We start from the raw sequence: 27,373 nt of genomic DNA, 5'->3' as shown, positions 1-27,373 counted from the left end.
ATTAATACAAATACGATCTTTATTCTATAAAGCATACCGTTATTAAGAGATATCACATATAAAATGATTAATTATATCGCATGATGAAATTTTATTCCAATAGCCAAATTGCAATCAGATCATTGTGGTGGATTCGTGATGACGCACTGAGCTTCACAATCTTTCTTTGATTCAAAATTATTGGCATTGCCTTCGCATCCTCCATAGATGAATTCTTTACACTCCCTGGTAACCTTGTTGTAGTAGTATCGTTGAAAATGGGCCATGCACTTACCCTTCTTCATTGGCAACAAGCAGTTGTTGCACACATTCTTACACGCATCTAAAGTCTTGAAGTTGTTTTTGTTTCTTTCACATCCGCCATAAATAAACTGTTCGCATTTATTAGTCGTCGTGTTGAAAGCATATCTAGAGAAAAAGAATGAAATACAAAGTTTATATACAATATGTAGATTTACTTAAAATAAAAATTATTTTAAAATATAAGCATATATTTTTCATGTTATTTTTATGCTTCGATGTTGAGAGGCATTAGATATTCATTATATATATATATATATATATATATATATATATATATATATATATATATATATATATATATATCCAGGTTAAAAATATCCAAAATAAAATCCCCTGAATTTAACGAAGTTGTTTCTGGTAATCCTAACACGTATTTCCAAAGACCCATAATAAAAAAATTAATGTTTAAAAAACCTTCCAAAAAAGAGGCTATAGTTATCAGATGATATTTTTTTATATTGAAACAGTAGATTTCTTGTCGCGGCCAATGGTAATTTTGTTTAACTAAATTGAATAAATTCATTAGATACGTATGTATACATATATTATATATGTACATCAGTTTTAACCGGATATAAGATACTTTTTCTGCGATCACTACAGCTCTCTTATATCCGGGTCCACCTTATATCTGAGGTTCTTATATTCGGGTTACACTGTACATTAACACAGGCTCTAATGTGGGACCAGAGAAAATCTCGCTTATATCCGTTGTTCTCATATTCGGGTCTCTTATATACGAAAGAGAGACAGAGAGAGGGAAAGAGAAAGATAGAGAAGAAGAAGAAGAAGAAGAAGAAGAAGAAGAAGAAGAAGAAGAAGAAGAAGTGTAACCCGGATATAAGAGACTTCTTACCCGGTCATTACAGCTCTCTTATATCTAGGTATACCTTATATCTAGGTTATATATATATATATATATATATATATATATATATATATATATATATATATATATATATATATATATGGAGAGAGAAAAGAAGAAGAAGAAGAAGAAGAAGAAGAAGAAGAAGAAGAAGAAGAAGAAGCCCTTATCAGGATAAAAATAAATTCTACAGATAGAGGAGCGAATAATAGGACTAACTGGAATAACCGCCATGAGGAACATGAGAATTAATCTCTAACCGAGATTTTATGAGAGACAACAATAACAGGAGAAGCATTAACACGGAACTGGAGAATAGAAGATAGTTTACCACAACCATTTTTTCGAGACATTAATGTTTTAGCTGATATTTACCCCTTCCAGTAATTGGCTAATGGGACAACTGATTTGAATAAATAATGACAAATATCATTTGTATAACCGGTTATTTATAGCCAGGTGTGATAAGAACGCGTCAAGTGACTGAATCACTATATAAAATATAACTTGTTTCTTTGAATTTTTGTAACATAGCTCGTCTCGTCTTGACACGGGAAGAGGACAACTACTAACTCTGATCGGTTTAATACTACCATTCTTTACCTGAAATTCTTTACAATTTTTTTGACTGGATTGATACTGCTGAATTTTGTTTGCATCAACGGCATTTAATATTCGCAATTGGATAATATTCATTTTCCTATGGTAGAGGTTTTTCTTTACTATCCGTTTTTGTATCGTTTTTTTTTTCGTTTTTTTTCATTACATGAATGGCTCTCCACTCAAAACCCGGCGATAATGATTAACTACATCGACTACTTGTTAACAACGAAGCGTTTCCGGATTTAGCCGACTTGCCTTGTTTTTTTTTTTTTGTTTTTTTTACATAGCCCATGAATTCAAGATGGCGTTCACTTTTACATTATTCAATATTTTCGAGTAGAAAAAAATAGGTCGTGATTTTTTTTTTATTCATCTAATACGTTTGCCTACTTAATATAGACAGGAACAAATATAATGCAGATCAGTAAGCAGGTTTCTTGTCTTATTAATTCAAAGTGGCGAAGGTTTAAATAAAGGCTATTCAATCGAAAAGAGGGGATGACTTTCGAAAGTATCGGCGAAAAAAGTGACACATCCTTGTAGAAAAGTGCTCAGTTGAGGATTTTTAGTCAATTTTTTAAATATTTGTCGTCCGAATGTCGAGCTTCAAAGTGATACCGATCGCATGAAAATCCGTCGCCTTTGTTGAAAGTTTTATACAGACATACAAACATGCATGATGATTGATGAGTGCAACGTCTTCTCAGGCGAGTGTCACTCCCTCAGACACATAAAGTCCATGAGCCAAAAAATGACTTCCATCGCCACAGGACCATTTTAATAGACAAATGGCTGAGGCATTATCTAGACACAGATGATGTTACAGAGTCTTAGCTTTGTACGACAGTTAAGTCTCTCTCTCTCTCTCTCTCTCTCTCTCTCTCTCTCTCTCTCTCTCTCTCTCTCTCTCTCCCTCTCTCTCTTTCTCTCTCTCTCTCTCTCTCTCTCTCTCTCTCTCTCTGTTCAAAATGTTGAGATTCAGCAACAAGCAAGAGCAAGATATGCAGCAACAAGTTAAACCGCAAACCAGCTTAATGTGGGTACTGGTCTCCCGCTTTATGATTTGCTTCTCCTAGAAAGGTTGCCTTCACCACGGCTTACGGGAGGCCTTCCACTCCACCACACACACACACACACACACACACACACACACACACACACAAACACACACTGTGCTAGTTGGCCGTTGACCTCGAAAAAAGGTTCATTCGCCCCTTTGAAGGTCTTGTTTTTAATCCTTCAGGGCGACTAACAACACTCCTCAACAAACAAGTCTGGTGGGGGGAATCAGTTTAGTCGCCGGTGACACGACTATGAGGCAGGTAGTACTGGGTTACATGCTACCAGTAGCATATGACATGACCTGACATATACAAACATACATACATACATACATTTAAACAGACAGGTGAGATTTATATTATAGATTAATAATAAATAGCCATATTTTATATGGAGTAAGTAGGGAATATATGTACGTATATATATATATATATATATATATATATATATATATATATATATATATATATATATATATAACTCGTTTTCATTATTATTTGAAAAATATGTATCAATACAAAGTTTGGTTAAAAAGTTTGTTTCTTTGTTCTTTGCTTTTTGGGGAAGGGTGTTTTTTTTTGTTTTGTTTTTTTCGCGATATTTGTTTATAGAGCCAGTTAAGTCAATCAGTACTTCTTCCCTACTTGGTCCCATTTTCTGCGCAAATAAGTTGTTTCCTTAACAAATCTCGGGACGTCGTAAATATCATCAAAAAACAATATCTTAAAAAAATAAAATAAATGGAGAGGTAGAGTCACATTGGTACGGGCAAGGAGCCCGTCATGATGATGATGATGATGATGATGATGGTGGTGGTGGTGGTGGGAGGAGGAGGCGCTCTATGTAAAAGGATGTCGACACCTACCTGGAAGAAGTGAAAAACTTAATGTCGTCTACCGTCCTGACGTATATACACAATTATTATTTGTATTGAAGTTAAGCAACATTGAGTCAGGTCAATACCAGATGGGTGATAATTTGAGAATACTAGACGCTTTATGTACGAGGATGTCGACACCTGCTTGCAAGAACTGATAAAAATTAATGTCGTCTACTCCCCTGACGTGCATAAACTGAAGTATTATAGCATGGCTCGACCTAATCAGCGCCAGATAGGTAACCATTTGTGGAATACCAGGCACTGTATGTAGGGGGACGTCGACATCTGCCGGTAAGAAATTAATGTGGTTATCTCACCTGACCGGGATATATATGCTAACTGAGGACTGCTTGTGAATTTTATATTCTAGTGAAACTTCTTCCTTTGAAATAAGCTGACTGAACACAGCTTCGGTTTTAATAAAATTTATATGCAGATCATATGTAACATAGAATAATTTGGGCTAATTTTAGGATAACTAATGAATTTTTTTTTTTTTTTCGAATTTCCTTTAAGCTAATTATTAAGAGGCATCCGTAACTCATATCTGACAATGTGAACAATACGATAGTTCATGACAACATTGCGAATCCAAAGCATTATTAATCGATGAAAGAGTTGAGGAGTGTATAGCCCACTCGCGTTGATACATCGATTCTCATTATATCACCAAGGTTAAGCGATGTTTAACTTGTGAATACGAGGCGCTGTATGTATGCAGGAGGAGATTGGTACATTTGGCAGCTCCTACATCCCACCTGGCTTCCAGCTGTCTCGACCTAGTCCTGCTGCTGGATCAGGTTGTTTGGGACGATAATGAGGCTTGATCTGCGAAACCCCGCTTTATTTGAACAAACCATCAGCATCAGTCATCCAGCATCCCTCGAATGATCAGATCGTCTCCATCGTTCCGACGGATGATTTTTTTTTTTCAATCGACGAATTAAAACTTATGCTTCTTACTATGCGGCTGTGGACCGCGTGTGAACATAATATTCTCATGAAACTTCTTCCTAGATGAGAAACCAGGTCAATCCGCCTAGTGTTAATGCCTCTTGCATATTGTACTATGAGGGCCGAAAAACATTGTTCCATGTTTTGCAAGTACTTTCGACTGAAATTAAACTATAAATTGCCACTTAGTTTAAACTCAGCAGACATTAAATAAAAAATAACTCGATGACGACTGGGAGAATGCAGTCGAATGTACTCGCAAAAAAAATCGAACAAAAACGCACATACGGATACTGTATACATCAGTTTAACGAAAACACAAGACCGATCATAAGAAGAGCAGAAAAAAAAAACTAAAAGAAACGAATAATTAAACAGAGATACTACGCGCTGTAATCACTTTTGCCTAATCTATATATCTATAAAAGTGAACGTACCTGTCTACCTCTCTCTCTCTCTCTCTCTCTGTGTGTGTGTGTGTGTGTGTGTGTGTGTGTGTGTGTGTGTGTGTGTGTGTGTGTGTGTGTGTGTGTACATTTCCCTGCTCAATAACTCTCTCGATTTTTAGTCTAAAGACTAGAAATTTGATATACAGGGTACTGAGATTTTGGAAAATTTTTGTAATCCGTTTTCGGTCAGAAAATTTCCTGTTAAGGGGTCAAAGTTCAACGATTTGACTTTTGAGAACTCTGCCAAACTCGTCCGACAACTTTGGGTCTAAACACTTGAAATTTTAGATATACGTTCCTTTGACATGGATCTAACTTAATAACTTGATTTGAGCCCCAAAAAATAAATTTTAATAGGGATCAAAGTTAAAAATATTTGACCTCTTCGGTCTCTACCAAATTACTTAAACAATTTCTGGTCTAAACATTTGAATTTTTACATAAAGAGTATTCAGAGATAGAGCAAGCTTTTTAATCGGTCTTGGTTGAAAATGTTTAGTTACCAATATATAAATATATGTATGCATGTATGTTTGCATATCTGCCTAAAACTTTCGACAGAGGCGACGGATTTTACCAAGATCAGTATCATTGTGAAGGTCGACATTTCAGATGACAAATATCGAAAAATTGGCTAAAAACATTAATATCTTCACCTTCAATTGGGCATTTTTACACAGGGGGGGGTCGCTTATTTCGCCGATATTTTTTAAAGTTATCCTCTCCTTTCGATTGTCTAGCCTAAACTTAGACCTACGTCACTTCCGGTTTGGCGTTCCTTTCCTCCTTCACGGTACGGGTTCGAGCCTGCCTTCCTACTACCATATATATTTTTTTTTTTTTGCTCAACATACACATCCAAAAACCCGGGCAACGCCGGGCTAAAATACTAGTAATATATATATATATATATATATATATATATATATATATATATATATATATATATATATATATATATATATATATAAGTGAACGTGTTTGTGTGTGTGTGTCTGCGTACATTTTCCAATGCAATAGCTCCGTCACTTTTCGGTCTACAAATTAGGAATTTGATATATAATCCGTTTTCGGCCAGAAAATTTCCTGTTAAGGGGGTAAAGTTCAACGATTTGACTTTTGAGAATTTTGGCAAACTCCTCCGACAATTTTGGGTCCAACCACTATAAATTTTAGATATAGGTTCCTTGGACATGGATCTAACTTAATAACTTGATTTGCGCCCAAAACACAATAAATGTTAGGGGGTCATAATAAGGGGTAAAAAAAAGTTTTAAAATATTGACGCTTTTTTTTTTTTTTTTTTTTTGCTCAACATACACCTCCAAACACCCGAGCAACGCTGGGCTGAAATGCTAGCATATATATATATATATATATATATATATATATATATATATAGTCATTCACAAACGGGTCGTTTCGCTACATTACAACTCTTCAGTACGGTCGGTCTAGCAACCACTAGGATTGAAACCCGACTGCCTAGGTGGAAATCGGCGCTTCTAACCGTTACGCAATTTGGCGGCTGTTAAGATAGGTATGCGAAATTACAATGTTTAAACATTGTCTAAACGCGTAAGCTGTATTTGTTTCCACAAAGAGCATTGCTTTATACGAAAGCGGCAGTTTGTTATTTCACTCACCAATATGCTCAACCCAAGATAGGGAGCATTTATAGTCATCCACTCAAAGACTGTTTCGATATATCACAGCTCTTCAGTGTGTTTGAAAACACATTAAAACAAGAATTTAGATTAGACTAGCGGGGCTACTCAGGACCGTATAAACAATGAAAAAATTGAATTTGGTTTTGTAATATATTTGTTACTCTTATGAGAGAGGAATTTTGTATGTTTATGTATCATTTGCTATTTCGAGCAAAAGAATATTTTACCTACATAAGACAGGTATTACACATGAAATAATTGTATCTTACCTAGGGTAGGTAATTTACAGCATGTATATGCAAGGATGGGTAATATACAACACATTTATCTTATCAAATCCCAACGCTGCCAGGTATTTTGCTAATATATATTCTTACCTATTTCATTCAATCCCAGGCAACGCTGGGTGTTTTGCTAGTATATGTCTCAATCAATCTCATTAAATCTTGGGCGACGCAAGGTATTCTGTTAGTATATATTTCAATAAATCTAATTAAATCCAAGGCAACGCCAAGTATTCTTCTAGTATATATTTACATCCATCTCATTACATCCCAGATGACCGTGTATTCTGCTAGCATACATTTGCATGTATCTCAATGAATTCAGGGTGACTCCGGGTAATCTGTAAGTATATATGTGGACGTATCTCGTTGAATCCCATAATTCTTGGATTGTTACAAATTTCGACAATTTACCCCACATTATTGCTCACCTGTCTTAAATAATAACTTTGAGACATTGTCTTGGCTGGTCTTTCATTACAAACACATCGTCCAAATAACTCACATTTCATCATTTTTCATAATTTTTTGATATGTTGCTAATTTCAACAAACATTTAACATGATTTCACTTACATTATCGCCTCCACTCTTACTAAAATAAAAACGTTGATACATAGGCTATGGTATGTTACTAATTTCGACTATCACTTTTCATGAGTAAATCCACATTATCGCCACCTTCTATCACTAAAATAATAACTTTTAGACATTGTATGGCTGGTTATTTCATTACAAACCCACAAACAAAGTAACTCACATTATATCATTTTTTAATAATTCTTGGATATGTTACTAATTTCGAAAATTATTTTTAATGAAGCAACCCTAATAAGCGCCCCCTCTTACTAAAATAATAACTTTCATAAATTTTCTGGTATGTCTACTTCATTACGAATACACCAATCAAATAACTCACATTTCATCATTTTTCATAATTTTTTGATGTGTGGCTAATTTCAACCGTCATTTTTTCTGAGTTCAATCACATAATCCCTCTCCTCTTACTAAAATAATACCTTTGAGACATGTCTGGGCTGTTTATTTCATTAAAAACATATCAATAAAATACCTCACATTTCATCATTTTTCATAATTCTTGGATATGTTATGAATTTCGACAATCAACTTAAATGAGTGCGCACATATAATCGCCCAATTCTTACTAAAATCATACATTTGCTACATTTACTAAGCTGTTTATTTCATTATAAACACACCAACCAAATAACTAAAACTTCATTTTTCATAATTCTTTGATATGTTACTAATTTCGACAATAATTTTTCATGAGATAATCCACATTATCGCCACCTCCTATTACAAAAATAATAACTTTTAGACATTGTATGTCTGTTTTTTTTCATTACAAACACACCTATCAAGTTACTCACATTTGATCATTTTTCATAATTCTTGGATATGTTAATAATTTCGATAATTATTTTTAATGAAGTAAGCCAAATAGTCGCCCTCTTCTTTAACCGACACGATCCCCTTCCTCTTACAAAAACAATAACTTTGATACATCTTCTAGTTTGTCTATTTCATTACGAACACACTAATAAAATAACACACATTTAATCATTTTTCATAATTCTTGGATATGTTGCTAATTTCGACAATCGTTTTTCATTATTTAACCCACATAATCCCCTCTCCTCTTGCTAAAATAATAACTTTGAGCCATTATCTCTGGTTATTTCATGATAAACACACCAATTAAATAACTCACATTTTATCAATTTTCATAATTCTTAGATATGTTACTAATTTTGACAATAGTTTTTCATTATTTAACACACATAATCTCCTCTCCTCTTGCTAAACAATAACTTTGAGACACTGTCTTGCTGATTATTTCATCATAAACACACCAATCAAATAACTCACATTTTATCATTTTTCATAATTCTTGGATATGTTACTAATTTCGGCAATCATTTTTCATAATCGCCCCTCTCTTACTAAAGTAACAATCATGCGACAATGTCTGGGGTGTCTATTTAATTACAAACACCCAAATAAACTTACTAACGTTTCAGCATTTTTCATAATTCTTGGATATGTTACTAATTTCGACAATCGTTTATAGTGATTTAACCGACACAATCTCCTTCATCTTGCAAAATCATAACTTTGATACATTGTGTGGGGTGGTTATTACATTACAAACACACCAATCAAATAACTCACATTTCATCATTTTTCATAATTCTTTGATATGTTACTAATTTCGACAATCATGTTTGATGATGTAACCCACATGATCGACCCCCTCTTACTAAAATATTAACTTTAAGACTGTATCTGGGCTGTTCATTTCATTATAAACACACCAATCCAATAACTTACATTTGATCTCTTTTCATAATTCTTGAATATGTTACTATTTTCGACAATCGTTTTTTATAATTTAACCCACATAATATCATTTCTTTTTGCTAAAATAATTATTTGTGACATTGACTGGCTGGTTATTTCATTACGAACACACCAATCAAAAACCGCACATTTTAGCATATTTCACAATTTTTGGATATGTTACTAATTTCGACAATCATTTTTAATAATTTAATTCAAATAATCGCTTTTCTTCCAACTAAAATAATAACTTAGAGATATTATCTGGCTAGTTATTTTATTATAAACACACCAATCAAATAACTCACATTTCATCATTTTTCATAATTCTTGGATATGTTACTAATTTCGACAGTAATTCTACATGATTAAACCCATATAATTGACCTCGTTCTACTAAAGAAATAACTCTGAGATTTTTTCTGGGCTGTTTAGTTCATTATAAACACACAAATAAATAACTTACATTTCATAACTTTTCGTAATTCTTGGATATGTTACTTATTTCGACAATCATGTTTCATGAGTTACCCAACATTATCGCCCACCTCTTACTAAAATAATATATTTTAGATATTGTCTGGGCTGTCTATTTCATTACAAACACACTAATCAAATAACTCACATGCCATCATTTTTCATAATTCTTGGATATTCTATTAATTTCGATAATCATTTTTCTTGATATAACACTAATTATAGCCCGTTCTTACAAAAATAATAACTTTGATGCATCATCTTAGCTTTCTATTTTATTAAGAACACACCAAACAAATAACTCAAATTTACTCATTTGTCATAATTCTTGGATATGTTACTAATTTTTACGATCATTTTTTATCATGTAACCCACATAATTGGCCCCCTCTTACTAAAATAATAACTTTGAGACTATATATGGGCTGTTTATTTCATTATAAACACATATATCTTACATGTAATTACTATTCATATTTCTTGAATGTGTTGCTAATTTCGACAATCGGTTTTCATGATTTAACCAACATAATCCTCTTCCTCTTACTAAAACAATAACTTTAAGACATTGTCTGGCCGGTTTTTTTTTTTTTGGTTTTTTTTTTCTTACAAGCACACCAATCAAATAACTCACATTTTTTATAATTCTTTGATATGTTACTAATTTCGACAATCATTTTTCATTATTTAACCCACATAATTCCCTTCCTCTTGCAAAAAATACATTTGAGACATTGTCAGACTAGCTATTTCATTACAAACACACCAATCAAATAACTCACGTTTCATCTTTCTCCATAGTTCTTGGATATGTTACTTATTTGGACAATAATTGTTCATGATTTTACGACATAATCGCCTCAACTTTCTATATAAGGTATTCTGTTATCACAAATATCCACCTATCTTATCCGATCCCAGGTATTCTCCTAGGAAACATCCCACCTATCTCATCCAATCCCAGGCAACGTCGGGTATTTTGCTAGGACATATTTTCACCTTTCTTTTCTAATCACCGGCAACGCTGGGTATTCTGCTAGTACAAATATCCAGCTATGAAGCATCATCGAAGAGAGTTCACTGGCATAATATTACAATGATTGCATATTAATCTAATGGTATTCCACAATAAAGCTACATCCAAGGGAGGTCACTTGCATAATCTAATTGTAGTCGACAATGAAGTTACATCCTGGGGAGTTTACTCGCATATTATAACAATGATTGTGTATTTATGTAATGATATTCAACAATGAAGCTACATCTCAGAGAGGTCACTTGCATATTATAACAATGATTGTTTATTATTCTAATGGTATTCGACAACCAAGATACATTAAAGGGAGATCACTTGCATATTGTAAGAATGTTTGTATATAATTCTAATGGTATACTTACATGAAGCTACATCCAAGGGAGGTTACTTGCATATTATAACAATGATTGTATATTAATCTAATGGTATTTCACAATGAAGCTACATTCAAAGGAGGTCACTTGCTTATTATAACAATGATTGTATATTAATCTAATGGTATTCGACAATGAAGCTACACCCAAGAGAGGCCACTTGCATATTGTAACAATGATTGTATATTAATCTAATGGTATTCGACAATGAAGCTACACCCAAGGGAGACCACTTGCATATTGTAACAATGATTGTATATTAATCTAATGGAATTCGACAATGAAGCTACATCCAAGGGAGGTCACTTGCATATTATAACAATGATCGTATATTACTCTAATGGTATTCGGCAATGAAGCTACATCCAAGAGAGGTCATTTACATATTATAACAATGACCGCATATTATTCTAATGGTATTTGCCAACGAAGCTACATCCTAAGGAGGTCACTTGAATATTGTAACAATGAATGCATATTATCCTAATGCTGTTCGACAACGAAGCTACATTCAAGGGAGGTCACTTGCATATTATACCAATGATTGTATATTAATCTACTGGTATTCGACAATGAAACTACATCCAAGGGAGGTCACTTACGTATTATAACAATCGAGTGATTAGTGATCTGCATAACTCATTTGGTAATCCCAAGTAGTCACCCATCTTAAAATGACACTCCTCAATGTTGCTTAACTTTGGTGATATACATAAAGCATTTTGTATTCCCAAGTAGTCACCCATCTGATAATGACCAGACTACATATTGCTTAACTTAATGATCTGCATAAGTCATTTGGTAATCCCAAGTAGTCACCCATCTTAGAATGACCAGACTACATATGACTTAACTTTAGTGATCTGCATAAAGCATTTGCTAATTCCAAATAGTCACCCATCTTAGAATGACCCACCGCATTGTTGCTTAACTTTGGTGATCTACATAAAGCATATTGTAATCCCAAGTAGTCAGCCATCTGATAATGACCAAACTATCTATTGCTTAACTTTAGTGATCTGCATAAATCATTTGGTAATCCCAAGTAGTCACCCATCTTAGAATGACCAGACTACATATTGCTTAATTTAGTGATCTGCATAGATCATTTGGTATTTCCAAATAGTCACCCATCTTAGAATGACCAACCGCATTGTTGCTTAACTTTGGTGATCTACATAAAGCATAGTGTATTCCCTAGTAGTCACCCATCTGATAATGCCCAGAATACATATTGCTTAACTTTAGTGATCTGAATAAGTCATTTGGTAATCCCAAGTAGTCACCCATCTTAGAATGACCAGACTACATATTCTTTTGGCTAATATCAAAGTGTACTATCTGTTCTTAGAATTCAAGCAGTCTCATCTTTCGCCCCCACCCCTACTAAGAAAATAAGGAGGAGGCCATGCTTTGCATGTCAAGCTTTAGAGAAACAAACGTCACTCGAAAATAAGGATACCCTTCTAAATAATAATGTTCTAAGTTCAGATGTGATTTTTGGAATATGACATCTTGTCTCAATTTAGTAATCGATAAATATAAATTTTTATAATAGAAGATAATGCTTGGTAGAAAATGAGGCTGTATAAGACGGTTACTTGGTCTTTTGGCTAAGATCAAAATGTAGTATCTGTCTTAGATTTCAAGCGGTCTCATCTTTCGCCGCCCCCTTCCTCTAAGAAAATAAGGTGGAGGTTATACCTGGAATCTCAAGCTGTAGAGAAACAAACGTTACTCGAACATAAGGAGGATTTCCCCCCCCTCCCACTAAGAAAATAAGGGGAGATTATACCTGGGAGCTCAAGCTGTAGAGAAAAGGAGGATTTATGCCTGGGATGTGATCAAATCCATTCACTCATATTTCGTATATGTAATGTTTTAGATGCATTGTTTACATTTTAAAACATAGTAAAAACGAATCTCGTTTCCTGTCTAGACATCTCTCCCTCTCTCTCTCTCTCTCTCTCTCTCTCTCTCTCTCTCTCTCTCTCTCTCTCTCTTGTCTTCCTTACTCTAAAGAGAAATAGTGTTACTAAAAAAGAAAATGGCGTTTGGCTTTGTTTTTTTGTAAAAACATCGATCGTTAATATTTTTTAAGCGTTTTTTTTTTTACTTCACATTTTTGGCTTGTTATTTTTCGTTTAACTATCGTATCGAACAATTTATAACCTGCTAATAACTTTGGTAACGTTTTAATGACGTGTAAGTTAATCGTGTAATTTGTATGATCGTCGCCTTTTTATCGAAAACAACCTCTTATTATATGAAATGTTTTCATATACAGACCGCCATTACAGCTTGGTGACGTAAAGGTCGCGAAACATGACTCAGCGTTTATTAAATTACGTATAAATATCATTAAAATGTCACCCCCCCCCCGTAGACAAACGGTCAGCTAAATAACTTAGAGTTGACTTTTTGCGCCAAAACTTCGATATTTGTCGTCCGGGGGTCGGGCTTTAATATGAGACCAAATTTGTGAATTTTTGTTCCGTCAGTCGAAAGTTTTTTCGAGACATACAAACACACATACAAACATACATACATACATGCATACATACATTCATACATACATACATACATACATACACACATTTTTGCTTATATATAGAGAGAGATATAAGATTTTACAGAGGTTTCTTAGATTAGATTAGATTTTGTAGAGGATTCTAAGATCTTAAGTAAAATCCAAACGAACATTAGTTTAAACATTAATATCAACACAATAAATTACTTATTACTTGCAGCTGTGCTTTTCATATTTTAAAGAAAACGGAAAGTAAGATAACTGTTAGCAAACAGGTGAAGACCAGTTTTATTAAGATCATTGTGACCGATCTGTGTTATTTTAGCAGCCAGGGTTTGTCCTCGAGGATTTCGGTGTTCCTCCTTAAAACTGACTCCGTGCCTATCCTTCACTTACTGGAGGTGAATAAGAGATAAACAAACCTACCTTTCGAAATATCCCTTGCAAGGTCCCGTGACAATTTCTTGCGTGCAAATGTCTGTTAAAAGAAAAGAAAAAGATATTTTTAAAACCTTTCGATATAAAGATTAGGATATGGGTCGGCTTTAATCTTTATCATTACATATGTTATGTTATTAGCTTGCAGAAAATCCCGAGGAACCAGTTCATGGCCGATTATCGGTGTGTAAGTTACTAGGAATTTCGATAACAGAAATATGTAATCGAAGCGAAAAAGGTATTTTAAGTTAAGAAAATATTTACCTTAAAATAGTTCACAGAAATGTTTACTTGGGGAAAAGAAATTTGATGATTAAAAATAAACATAGATGACTACATTGCCACTCAGGGTAAACTCAACAGACATTTTAAAAAAAATAATGCTCGTTAACGACTGGGAGAATTCAGTCGAAAGTACTCGCAAAAAATGGAACAAACCGACACATAAGAATATGTTTAGCAAAAACACTGGAACGATCTTAAGAAAAGCAGAAAAAACTAAATGAAAAGAATAATTAAACAGAGATATTACGTGCTGTACAATTACTTAATACACGCACACACACGCACGCACACGAAAGCGCAAACACGGACACACACACACGCACACACACACACATACATATATATATATATCGAGAGAGAGAGAGAGAGAGAGAGACAGACAGACAGACAGACAGACAGACAGAGAGAGAGACAGAGAAAGAGAGAGAGAGAAAGGAATCCACAGACAGACAGTTTCGCTATATCACAGCTGTGCAGTGCAGCCAGACTAGCAACTACCTCAGGCCAGGGTTAAAACACGAACAGAGATGTTTTTGAGAGACACAAAGAAATTAGTGGGGGTCGACACTTAATAGTTAGCAGACTCATTCAGAGAGAGAGAAAGAGAGAGACAAGAGAAATAGAGAGACGGTCCACTGACCGTAATGGAAATGTCGATATGGAAGATGTAAAAATAATGGTGAAACATCGGTAAATAAAGTTGCTGCAAATACAACCAAGACGTAGTGTTTCCATGTATCCGTCAAATCAAGATCAACCCAGAAGTATAAGATATTTCTCCATTGGACGATATTAATCCCCTAAAAAGAACTTATCCATCCCCTATTATTGTAAACACCGTCTATTATAAATGTTACATTCATAACTAGACGATCACATATACACTTCAAAGATATATATGCATTAAAATCCTTAGCGACGATTAAATATGTCCCACGTAAAACAAACCAGGCACATTCATATATACTCCTAAATGTACGACCGCATCATATAGACGAATATACAACACATATAAATTAAACATGTTCAAATATTATATATTAATAAAATGAAATTAAACTCAATAATTGTTTTTCAAAATGGCTTTATGAACATGCATTGTATAAGCATTTAAATCTTCCTACATAAATACAATTCTGCTTCTGTACTCTCTGTCACTCGTCGGAATCAAATATAATAATGAAAAAAATCATGCAAAAGAGTGAAAATGTTTTTGTGTATGTGCCCGTGCGTGGCGCTGTTCTCTGCTTTTAGTGTGTCTACATATTTACACAATATTTTTGTACAAGTGTGTAACCACTTATCAACACTTGAAGGTCACTCAAGGAAAGTGTTAATGAGTGTATGATATTAAGATGAACATAGAGGACTGGTACATCATCATCATCATCATCATCATCATCATCTTTATTGTTATGTTATTTTATTAATATTAATCAGATAATTACCTCAATGAAACATAATTGTTTGCAATAAAAGTTATTTTATTAAAAATATTTTTCAGCGGTTTCTACATTTGAACTTCGAGATCTGAATAATGATAAATCCTCTAGAGTTACTTCCCTTGATAATTATGGTTGTAGTTACTTTCTTTTACTGACTACAGTGGCCTGTTTCTGTATCAATAAAACTACAAAAATGTGAAAAGCATGCATAAATTATTTTTCTTCTTTACAAGAGCATAATTTTTTGTCTCCCGACAAAAGGAGGGTGAACCTATAAATTCAGCCTTGTTTAATGTTTGTGCAAAATTTCAAAACATTAATGGCGCAGTTATTTAGAAAAGTGCGGACAGACGAACGGACGAACGGAAAAGGGTGAATTTACAGGTCCACCCTCTTTTTATCAGGGGACCAAAAAGGAAATGTGCACCAATAACTTGTAAATTTAGCCTTGTTTAATGTTTAAAAGATATATTAAATTCTTTGTTGTTATTATCTGTTTATAAGGAATTTTTTAAAATGTTTTTATTAGTATTTTATTTAAAAAAGTGTTTTTTATTAGTTTATATTGTTTGTTTAGGCGCGTTGTTAACTTTCTAGTGGGTTTGCTTAGAAATTATGTTTTTAAGTGCTGCCTTTGAGGTGGTTACTTCAGAGAAAATGATTTTATTCTGTGGAATGAGTGGAGCTATATTCATGCCTCCGAGTAATTATGTCACATATTTGATTGTGTGGACTTCTTCGAAGTTTAGTGTATCTCAGTATATGTAATTTAAATTTCCGAGTCTTCGTCAACAGAAAGGTGCTGAGTATTCGATCTGTTATAATCAGCCGGGTCTAGCATAATGAAACCCGACAATTATTCTTTTGGGGTACAAAACTTTATTATAGCTGTTTAAAAAGGAAGACTAACTTTTTTTTGTATCCATGGTAAAACGAACGAAGGGGGTGGAAACGTTTAATGGAGGTTGAAAAAAATTCATTGTATAATTATCATAACGACAGATTTATTTTAGTCGTTTCCCATATTTTTTTAATTTATTTCTTGTTTCGATAGTTGAATTTTATTTTAGTCGTTCCCCTGTTTGAATTCGTTTCACTATAGAAAAAAAAAACTCTATCAATATTTGAAAGGTGAGAGCGAAACCGGTCGCCTGACTCTACATCCTTATTTATTATTATTTTTTTCACCCCCTATTAAAAGTTTTTCCTCCGTCTTTCTTTTTACCAGAGATACAAAATACACAGTCATTTTTAGTCATTATATATATATATATATATATATATATATATATATATATATATATATATATATATATATGAAATAAAAAGCTGTAAATCTGTCTGTCTATTTCTATATTTTACAAACTCTTTATATATATATATATATATATATATATATATATATATATGTATATACATATATATGTATGTATATATATATACATATACATATATATACGTATATATATGTATATATATATATATATATATATATATGTATATATATATATATATATATATATATATATATGCATGTTTTAAAAGGCTATAAATCTGTCTGTCTATTTCCATATTTTCAAACTTTTATTTCTATGTGTCTATAAAAGTGAAAGTGTTTGTCTGTGTCAATTTTTAGTCTACATACTCGAAATTGGATATACCGGGTACTGAGGTTTGGGAAAATCTGTGTGATCGGTTTTTGGCCAGAGATTTGGCGATTAAGGGGTCAAAGTTCAACGATTTGACCTTTGAGAACTCTACAAAACTCCTCCGACAATTATGGGTCTACACACTTGAAATTTTAGATATAGGTTCCTTGGATATGGATTTAACTTAATAATTTGATGGAAGACCAAAACAATAACTTCTAAGGGGTCATAATAGGAGGCACAGTTAATAATTATTGACCGCTTTTTTTTTTTTTTTTTGCTCAACATACACCTCCAAATACCCAGGCAACGCTGGGCACCCATGGTAGTATATATATATATATATATATATATATATATATATATATATATATATATATATATATATATATGATTTAAAAGGCTATAAATCTGTCTGTCTGTCTATTTCCATATTTTCAAACTCTCATATATATATATATATATATATATATATATATATATATATATATATATATATATATATATATACCGGCCATATTTCTGTCTGTCTGTTTGTTTCCATATTTTCAAATTTTATCTCCCCCGAAACTAAAAGTCGCAGAGCGGCTCTAGGGGTTTCAAATGATTGGATTTTTACGGACCGTCCTTTTATAGGTATTTAGTAGGTTAAAATAGTTTTTAAGGGGTCAAAAATGGGTCAAAATTGAAAACACCGTTATACATTTTATACATTCATCTTTGTTACTTTCTAATTTTTAATCAGTTCACATGCGTGTCACGTTAGTATAGTGGTAACGTCACCATCTTTGAATGCTACATTTTAAATTTCGATTTTTGTTAATGGCACCTATATATGTAAAAATGTCCGTATGTGTGTGTGTCTGTGTACATTTCCCTACCAAACTACTCTGCCAATTTTTGGTCTAGAGACTCAAGATTTGACATAAGAGGTATTGAGATTTGGGAAAATCTTTTTAATTGTTTTGTTTTGCCAGAAATGTGGCTGTCAAGGGCTCAAAGTTCAACGATTTGACATTTGAAAAATCCACCAAACTCCTCCGCGAATTTTTAGTCTAAACATTTGAAATTTTAAATGTAGGTTGCTTGGACATTTTTATTTCAATTTGATCTCAAAACAATAAATCCTAGGGGGTCAAAATTGGGGTCAAATTAAAAAGTCTGACTTCTACCAAATTACTCAGCCAATTTCTGGTCTAAACATCTGAAATTTTATATAACGGGTATTCACAGATAGGGCAAGCTTTTTAATCGGTTTGGGTCTAAAATTTGAGTTGCCTAGGGGTCAAAATGAAAAAGATTTTACCTGTGCAGTGTCTAGCAAACTACTCAGCCAATTGTTGGTTTAAACATTTGAAATTTATACATAACGAGTATTCAGGCATGCGGCAAGTATTTTAATCAGTTTTGGAGCGAAAATTTGGCTGCCAAAAGGTTAAAGTTGAAAGAGTTGACCTTTGAAGATTCTACCAAATTCTACCACCAATTTTGGCTCTAAAGACTTGAAAATTAAGATGTATCTAACTTAGATAAGGATAAAACTTTGTATTTTGATTTGAGACCAAGATAATAAATGTTAAGGGGTCAAATTTGGGCTCAAAGTTAAAAAAAAATTGACTTCTGCGATCTCTACCAAATTACGTATTTAATTAATTAGATACCCCAATTAATAAAGTAAATATTTTAACAGTTGTGAACTTTTTAGATGAGTTATGAATTTTATATTATTTAAATTAATCTGACGATTAATCACATCTCGAGTGTTATCTGCAAAAGGTTTCAATCAATGCAATCTCCGACATTCGGCAGATGTAAAAATCGCCATGTTTTTGGCAGGTTTCGAATTTTTTAATCTAGTCGGAAGTAATTTAGACGAATTATAAAGATAATTTAGTTATCAGGGAACCCAGGGGTATAATTTTTAACTTATTATGGTTCATTTTGTAATTAAATACATCAACCAATTGTAAGTTCTTAGAAACATCATATTTACGAAACTAAGAAGTTGCTGGTTTCAGTATGGTTACTCGCATGTTTTTCATTTTTTAGCCAGATGAAGATTTTAATATAAAAATATTGTTTTTGTTATTGTTTTCGTTGTCCCCATACTTCGATAGATCCAAACTAATATAGAGAGAAGAATACACACCATCGTTTTCACATTCACATTTCATATATGTAAGTCTATAAAAGCACACTCGGGGTTATTGGTTTTATATAGGAGCGTATTTCTGTCCATCGAAATTCATGTAGCATGTGTTGCTGTTGCGATAGACGGCCGAAGTTGATATAGAGGACATAGGTGTATCAGAATTTTTGTAGGAATTTTTGACACCCCTAACACGAAACTGCGAATAAAATATGAAAAAACTCGTAATTTCTCTTTTAAAAGTGGGTTGTTTATTTTCTTTATGGATTATACTTCCAAAATAAACTATTAAAGTTGTTTTAAACGTAATAGAAATATTTTTTTATTTTTTAAAAACAGTAATGAATTTTACGAACTCAATATTTTTCTATTTTTAAACTTTAAAAATCTATCAAAATTTTTCTGTTGATTCTATTTTTACGATATTTTCAGGGTCAGTGTGAAATTTTATGCTCTTTCCAGTAAACTAAATACAATATTTTAGACAAACGTTTTTTTTAATTAACGCCCCGCCCCATTTACAAGTTTCTATTAAAAAGTAAATAATTAATTTACTCAACACAGTTTATATATCACAAATTGAAGAGAAAAGGTCAATAAATAATATATTCAAATTTAAAACAAAAAAAGCAGTGTTTTTTAGAAATTTACCTGTAAAGTCCGAAGTTTAAAACCTTTTTTAAAAAAAAAACACGTTGTTTGTTTGTTTTTTTTTTGTTTTTATTTTTGTTTTTTTTAATGAAACCTTGGTCCTTGCTCCTTTAATTGAAAAAAAATTAGGGCTTGAATTACATTTTTCGAGGAGTTATAAGCGTGGAAAGACGGGGTGGAATTATTCACTATTTTTCACGAAATTTCTGACACACCTAGGACATCACTGATGTTGTGACTATTGCCAGAGTGTAGAATTTTTCTTGGTTGCACATTAGTTCAATTAATAAAAAAAACATAACTTACCCTCATCCCAACTGATCACCAGGGCGGATTGTATCGCCAGGAACAACAGAGGTAAAATTAATCTTAGCATGTTTCTTTATTCTGAAATAATAAAAATAATATATTTAAAAATATTGAGATGGTCAAAAAGTTAGATTTTTTATTTTGAGTAGATATTAATACATTTCTTTTTTTCATACTCGATTTAAAAGTACGTCGGTCGAAATGCTGTGAATATATTCTAATAAAGATGTTATGAAAATTTTTACAAGGAAATCATCACTTATAAAAACCCGAAGGTCACTTGAGGATAAAGGTTACTGAGTGTAAGGTAATAGTGAAACACCGGAAAACGGAGGATACAGCGGTCGAAACGTTGTAAATATAACAATCAAATGCATCTGAAACTTAAGAATACTTTAAGCGATAACACTTGACTACAGAAGACCAGAGAGTTCATCATCCGAAATATTGTGAACGCAAATCAACAATTGCTGAAAAGAAATTGGTCAATTTTTAATTGAGTTAGTGATTAATTAATTACAAGAAATAATTTTAGTTAATTTAAATGTTCCATTAAAGCTAGAATGTAAGTAGTTATTAAATAGAATTTGTTTTGTTTACGATTTGTGTTGAATTTCTTTCTCATGGATGAAAAATAATAAACAAATGTTTTCTTTTTTTAAATTATAGAGCAAGATTTTTATCATCGTGTATGTGTGTATGTGTTTATGTGTGTATATGTTTATGTGTGTATGCGTGTATGTGTGTATGGGCGTGTGTAAATTATAATTATAAAGTAATTTACACCTCCGTTTATGAAATGTGTTTGTTTAATTACGTCTACTTGAGATGTTAAATATTTGCTTTGGATGAAACACGAGTAGCGTAAGAAATGGAGTATTCTACTTATATATATATATATATATATATATATATATATATATATATATATATATACATATATATATATATATATATATATACTAGCAGATCAGTCCGGCTTTCTTCGAGCCTTATGTGTTTTTCATGACTTTATGTGCATATGCATATATATATTAAAAAGTTTGGCTCATGTCTAGGAACTCTACATCCAAAATTTCAAGTGTTTAGATTGAAAATTGGCTGAGGAGTTTGGTAGAGTCTGCAAAGGTCAACTCCTTCAACTTTGACCACTTAGCGGCCAAATTTTCGGCCAAAAACTGATACATTGAAAGGATATACAATAAAACGATATGAATTTATGGTATCCGAGTGTCGTCGTAATCCTGGTATAGAGTGATATATTGTGGTCAGAGTCAGAGTTTGTTGAATAAATGCACATTGTAGGTAGATTCCAATTTAATATAAGATATTTGATCCTTCGTGGTAATCGTTTGAGTATGTACCACACTATACAAGGATTACCACAACATCCGGATACCATAAATTCATATCCTTTCAATGAATTATTTCACCTATTATCTTTATCTATGCCCCCTAAAAATGAAATTAAGTTTTTAATATATTTTTATTGTATGTGCTAACTAGCAATATTATTTCAAATTAGATCTAATATATGCTAATGACTTCCCCTCTGAGGAGATGAGCCTACATCTAAAATCCATGAGTTAAGGAAAAAAATCTAAACTGTATTCTTTATTCAAACAATAAATTTCTACTCTGAAAATTAACGTTTTTTCTGAATTAAATTTACACAGAAAACATAGAATTGGGTGATAGAGTAGCATCTCCCTCCATTTTCACGTTGCTATGAACAGAAAATTACATCGTTTAAATAATTTTTAAAAAACGTATGTTGATCTATAGTTTTATTTATTAGAACGTTCCAATAATTAAAGCCGTTTATCATATTTTCTTGCTTTCATTATTCGAAGTTATTAAGAATAAAGGGAAATAACTATAATTTCCTAAGAACTAGAAATGAATTCTAATTGTTTGAAGTAATATCTGCTATGCCTAATGGGTATTTATTATAGTGCATGTTTAGTTGTATAATTTAACCCGTATATAAGTAAATTATTATTTAATATTAATAGATATTTTACTAAGTTCTCATACTGTTTAATTATTGAGTTTGCTAAAGTATATATTGTCATTTTTTAGAGTAGTGTCAGAAACCGACATTAAAAATGCGTGATAAAAAATTGAATACTTCGACTTCCTATCTTTCCAAGCTTATAACTACTTGAAAAATGTAATCGAAACCCTAATTTTTTTCAATTAAAGGAGCAAATGCCAATTTTTTTTAAATATCAGGTTTAATTGCCAATTATGCAATATTTCTTTTTTAAATCGGGTTTCTTTAAAAAAGATTTAAAGAAAATCAACGAATTTTAACTTGCTTCGATAAAATATATGTATGTATTAATTCCAAAAAATCACCTATAAAAATACTATTCAATGGGTACTTCCATTCTTCATTTTTAAGAATTTATCCATATTGATATTTTAAATTCCATGTATTTTTTAAATAAAATATTTTTTTTAAACAACTATTTGAAAAGCCGCCATTAAGTAAACATTTTTACGGTGTTAGCGAAACGCCTAAGCGGTGTTTGTTCTTGTTTTGAACTACGGATGGACAGAAGTACCAAGTTCCCGATTTCGATACAATTACCGACTCCGATTCCGATTCTTTATAAATCCCTAAATATTTTACTATAGACTTTTTATTTTTCCCGATTTCTATAATAAACACATGTTAAATATGCAGATATTTTCCTAAACGTAAAATTAGATTTTTGGAGGATGATCTATAGATTTTAGCTTCACTAGTAGTTTAAAATCAATAAATATTTATTATTCTCCAATTGTTACCAGCAATGAAAGATTTTGCTTTAAACAAAATCAAATAAAAAATACCATAATTAAATAATTAAAAGAATCGTCTTCGCATCGGAAAATAGACACCATTTTTTTTTTTTATTCCGATACCGATTTCGATACCCCGAATTTGTATGAAGCAGCCTCGCCGTATTATGTTCAATAAAAGGGCGATTCTGGGAAAAAAAACTTTGCTCGTGGAATTTTCGTTTAATGTAAAATACAGATAGAGAGGAATGGAAATTATTCACAGTAGTTATAGCTATGTAATATTGTCGGGGTTATATATTATGCATACGTATGTCTTCTAGTGGTTAGATTGTATGAGTGTATATACGTGTCATAGGCATCTACATGACGTGTATATATGCGTGTGTTTGTCTATGACAGTATAGCGTTGGATCGTCTAATCTAGAGTTCGTTGTGTGTGTATGTAGAATAATTTTAGAACACAAAGGACAAACAATACTTATTTGGGGTTTCAATATTTGGACAATCGGGAATATTTAATCCATCTTTGGTTTTGTTTGACGGAAAGCTGCAATGAAAATTCCTACCAAGAAATAACAAAGCCTTGGGTTTTATTTTCAGCAGAGAGAGATGGTGTGCGGTGGAGTGTTGTGGGTGACGACAAAATGACAAGTCGATCGGCTCAGTGTCATTTGTATTTTTATTCACAAGAACTTTAAATATGAATTTCGTTTTTCCATGCCGCATTCAACTGGCCCTTATTAAATTCGTCCAAGGCCAAATTTCAATATGACTGTTTTAAAAACTTGTCAGTTAAAGAATATTGATTTTAAAACTTCTGCACACTTCTTTCAGTGATTATGACTTTTGATGACATTTTTTGGTTTGGAGACTTGACAACAATATTTGCGTGTGTGCACCCAGCTCCATATGCGTGTGTGCACAACCAGTAATAATTCCGGCGTTGCCCAGAATACTATTCAACATATAGATTACTACTCTTAAAATTTGCTTTGCTTTCTCTTCCGTTTTATAATTCTAATCCTCAAACGAAAATTAAATCATACGGTATCACTGGTAGAATACTTAACATAATTAAATCCTTCTTAGATAAGAGAAAAATCCAGGTTGTCCTCAACGGTCGTATATCTAAACAGTGTGATATAAATGCGGGAGTGCCTCAGGGGTCTATCATTGGGCCTCTATTGTTCCTAATATTTATTAATGACCTCCCCGACAAAACTGCCTCTGAGATGGGTATATATGCTGATGACATCACACTCTATAACAGGCATGACAGGAAAACAAATGAACACATGTCGTAAGAAATGGCAAAAACACTGTAGGGGAATGGGACCATTCAATGCTGCCAAGACTAAACTGGTTTCCTTCAATAATTACAAGAAACCTTCTCTGCCACCAATAGCAATGGCCAGTTAATCCCTATCTGAGAGTACATCTTTCAAACTGCTTGGCCTAACGTTCACAGGATACATGAGTTGGAACAATTATATTGAAAACATTGCCAGGGCCGCTGCGAAAAAGGTAGGCTCTCTCTACCGTGCTAGAAAACTACTGACACCTGAAAGTATTCGCCCATGTATGGAGTATTGTTGTCACATTTGGGCTGGTGCATCTGCTGCTTGTCTCTCGCTCCTAGACAAGGTTCAAAAGAGAGTCGCCAATCTGATAGGCCCTGAACTGGCATCTAAGCTTCAGCCTCTGTCCCATCGACGAAACGTTGCATCCATCTGCCTGTTCTACAAGTATTTTAATGGTGAATGCTCTGACGAACTGCAGACACTTGTGCCCCCACGACGTAGACACCCTCGACAAACCCGACAGGCAATTAAATCCCATCCCCACACAGTAGAGATCCCTAGATGTAAAAGATCTTTCTACTCCAGCAGTTTCTTCCCCAGAACCGCTAGACTCTGGAATTTCATTCCAGGTCCCTGCTTCCCTAACTGTACTGACATGCAGAAGTTCAAGTGTAACGTGAACCGCCATCTTGCTGCCCGAATCTCAACATAGTGCCCCAGTAGTTGCTGCCTCTGATAGTAGCCCCCTACAGAAAAGTGGCAATGTGCCTTGTTTGGGGTGAAAATATAATAAAAAATAAAAAAAATTATATTTTTAGCAATAAACAAAATTATTATACATTTTTTTTATATTGGAATCCTTTGAGATGAGTAATTTCTGTATTTCGTTTTTATATATTTTTGGGGCGGTTATCCTCATCTTCCTGAAGAAGGCCAGAGGATGAGTTGGTCAAAACATGGTGAAAAAGAAACAATACGAAGACGAGGATAACAGTCCGAAAGAAAAGAATGAAACACACACACAAACTGTTTTTTTATATATAAGTTGAGATTGTATTTGTCTTCCATTCTAATTTATTATCCATTCGTATTATAATACGTCATCCCTAGATATTAAGATATTGATGATATGAGGGTCTAAGAAAGAAACCCCTGTCATGGACGTGCATCAAAAGCATAGATGAGTCAATGAATTCCTTCATGCAGGAAAAATTGAACTGATCAACATTCATCAGTGCCTGTTATACGTTTTCGAAGCCGATGCAGTTGATGTCAAAAAAAATTGCGGACGAATTAAATTATGAAGCCTAATATTACAAATACATCTGAGAAGTTTTACTCCCCACACAAGCAGAAAGGCCCGGCGTATAAAAGAAAGTTCTTTGATTAGACAGGGGCGCGTTCGTAATGAATGTTTCTGTTTAGAACACAACTGAACCAGGATACTGGAATTTTGCATTTTAAACTTTAATTCAAGCCATTATATAAAACTAATTTTATAAAATCAACAGTAGATTCTCTACAGTGCAATGTAGCCGACAATGTATTATGGATTAAGTCAATGCGGAAAAGCATGTAAAGTTTCCTCCTCCCGATGAAACTAGAGCAGGCATCCAATCGATTTGATTGAAAAATGGGCAATTTCGCCGATTTTGATGACAATAAAATATGGCATGGAACATTCGTTGGTCTTCATTCGATCCCAGCCAACGACGCAATTCAAGTGAACCACATCGACCTAACCATCTCCCATGAATGGCTGAATGAACACTGTCATTTTAGGAAAATAAATTAATGCGATTCTCGATAGATTTGAAGAAATCAAGTCGAATGATTGGTAGCATATAAAATTTTAAATCAAAACTCATATTGTGTATGTTGTTCTTTATCCATTGCTTTTGTGTGTGTGTGTGTGTGTGTGTGTGTGTGTGTGTGTGTGTGAAAAATATAATTCATGAATAAATTAAAAGATTTTCAAAATAGGAAGTGATTTTTCAATTATCTCATAAAAGAACAAAAAAACGAAGAGAGAAAAGAAATTATACAAAAAAATAATAAAATCAAGTGACAAAGCTGTATTATACTTACTCTTGTTTTGTGTTCTTTTTGACTTGTGTCCCCGTCTCGCCGTCAGACTTTTCTCATGCACGTCTGTCACTTGGCAATTCTAGAAATGAACAGCGAATCTTCAGCAGAAAGTATTGTTTATATAAGAAGTGTTGGTGAGCATTGACCAATCGAAAGAGCCGCGCACGAACGTGACGATGACGTAATTATTCTTGAGAATGCCTGATGTTTTTTCAATGCCCAATGGCTGTGAAACGAGTATAGTTGTTGTTTGTTTGTTTGTTTGTTTGTTTGTTTGTTTGTTTGTTTGTTTGTTATATATTTTTGACACGTCCATGTCATGTATAGGTACGACCAATTATGTCTGATTGAGCATGCGCGAAACGAATTTGAAGGCGTTTTGAGAAATGCCACACCCATGCAACTTGTTCAT

At 32.9% G+C, this 27,373-nt stretch overlaps 1 protein-coding gene across 1 annotated transcript; it reads right to left on the bottom strand.

The window, feature by feature from the left end:
- LOC145248905 (BPTI/Kunitz domain-containing protein-like) lies at nt 1-27,156 on the bottom strand. The gene is made up of 4 exons (XM_080110685.1): nt 26,962-27,156; nt 20,777-20,857; nt 14,280-14,331; nt 1-408 (listed from the first exon to the last, which is right to left on the bottom strand). Exons 2-4 carry the CDS (start codon nt 20,844-20,846, stop codon nt 120-122), a joined length of 411 nt encoding a protein of 136 aa, XP_079966811.1. The 5' UTR covers nt 20,847-20,857; nt 26,962-27,156; the 3' UTR covers nt 1-119.
- Between the last annotated feature and the right edge of the window lie 217 nt (nt 27,157-27,373).

Source organism: Euprymna scolopes, chromosome 27 (genome assembly GCF_053919585.1).
Source record: "Euprymna scolopes isolate OS-2025 chromosome 27, ASM5391958v1, whole genome shotgun sequence".
NCBI lineage: Eukaryota > Metazoa > Mollusca > Cephalopoda > Sepiida > Sepiolidae > Euprymna > Euprymna scolopes.
This window is presented reverse-complemented; position numbering and strand designations above follow the sequence as displayed.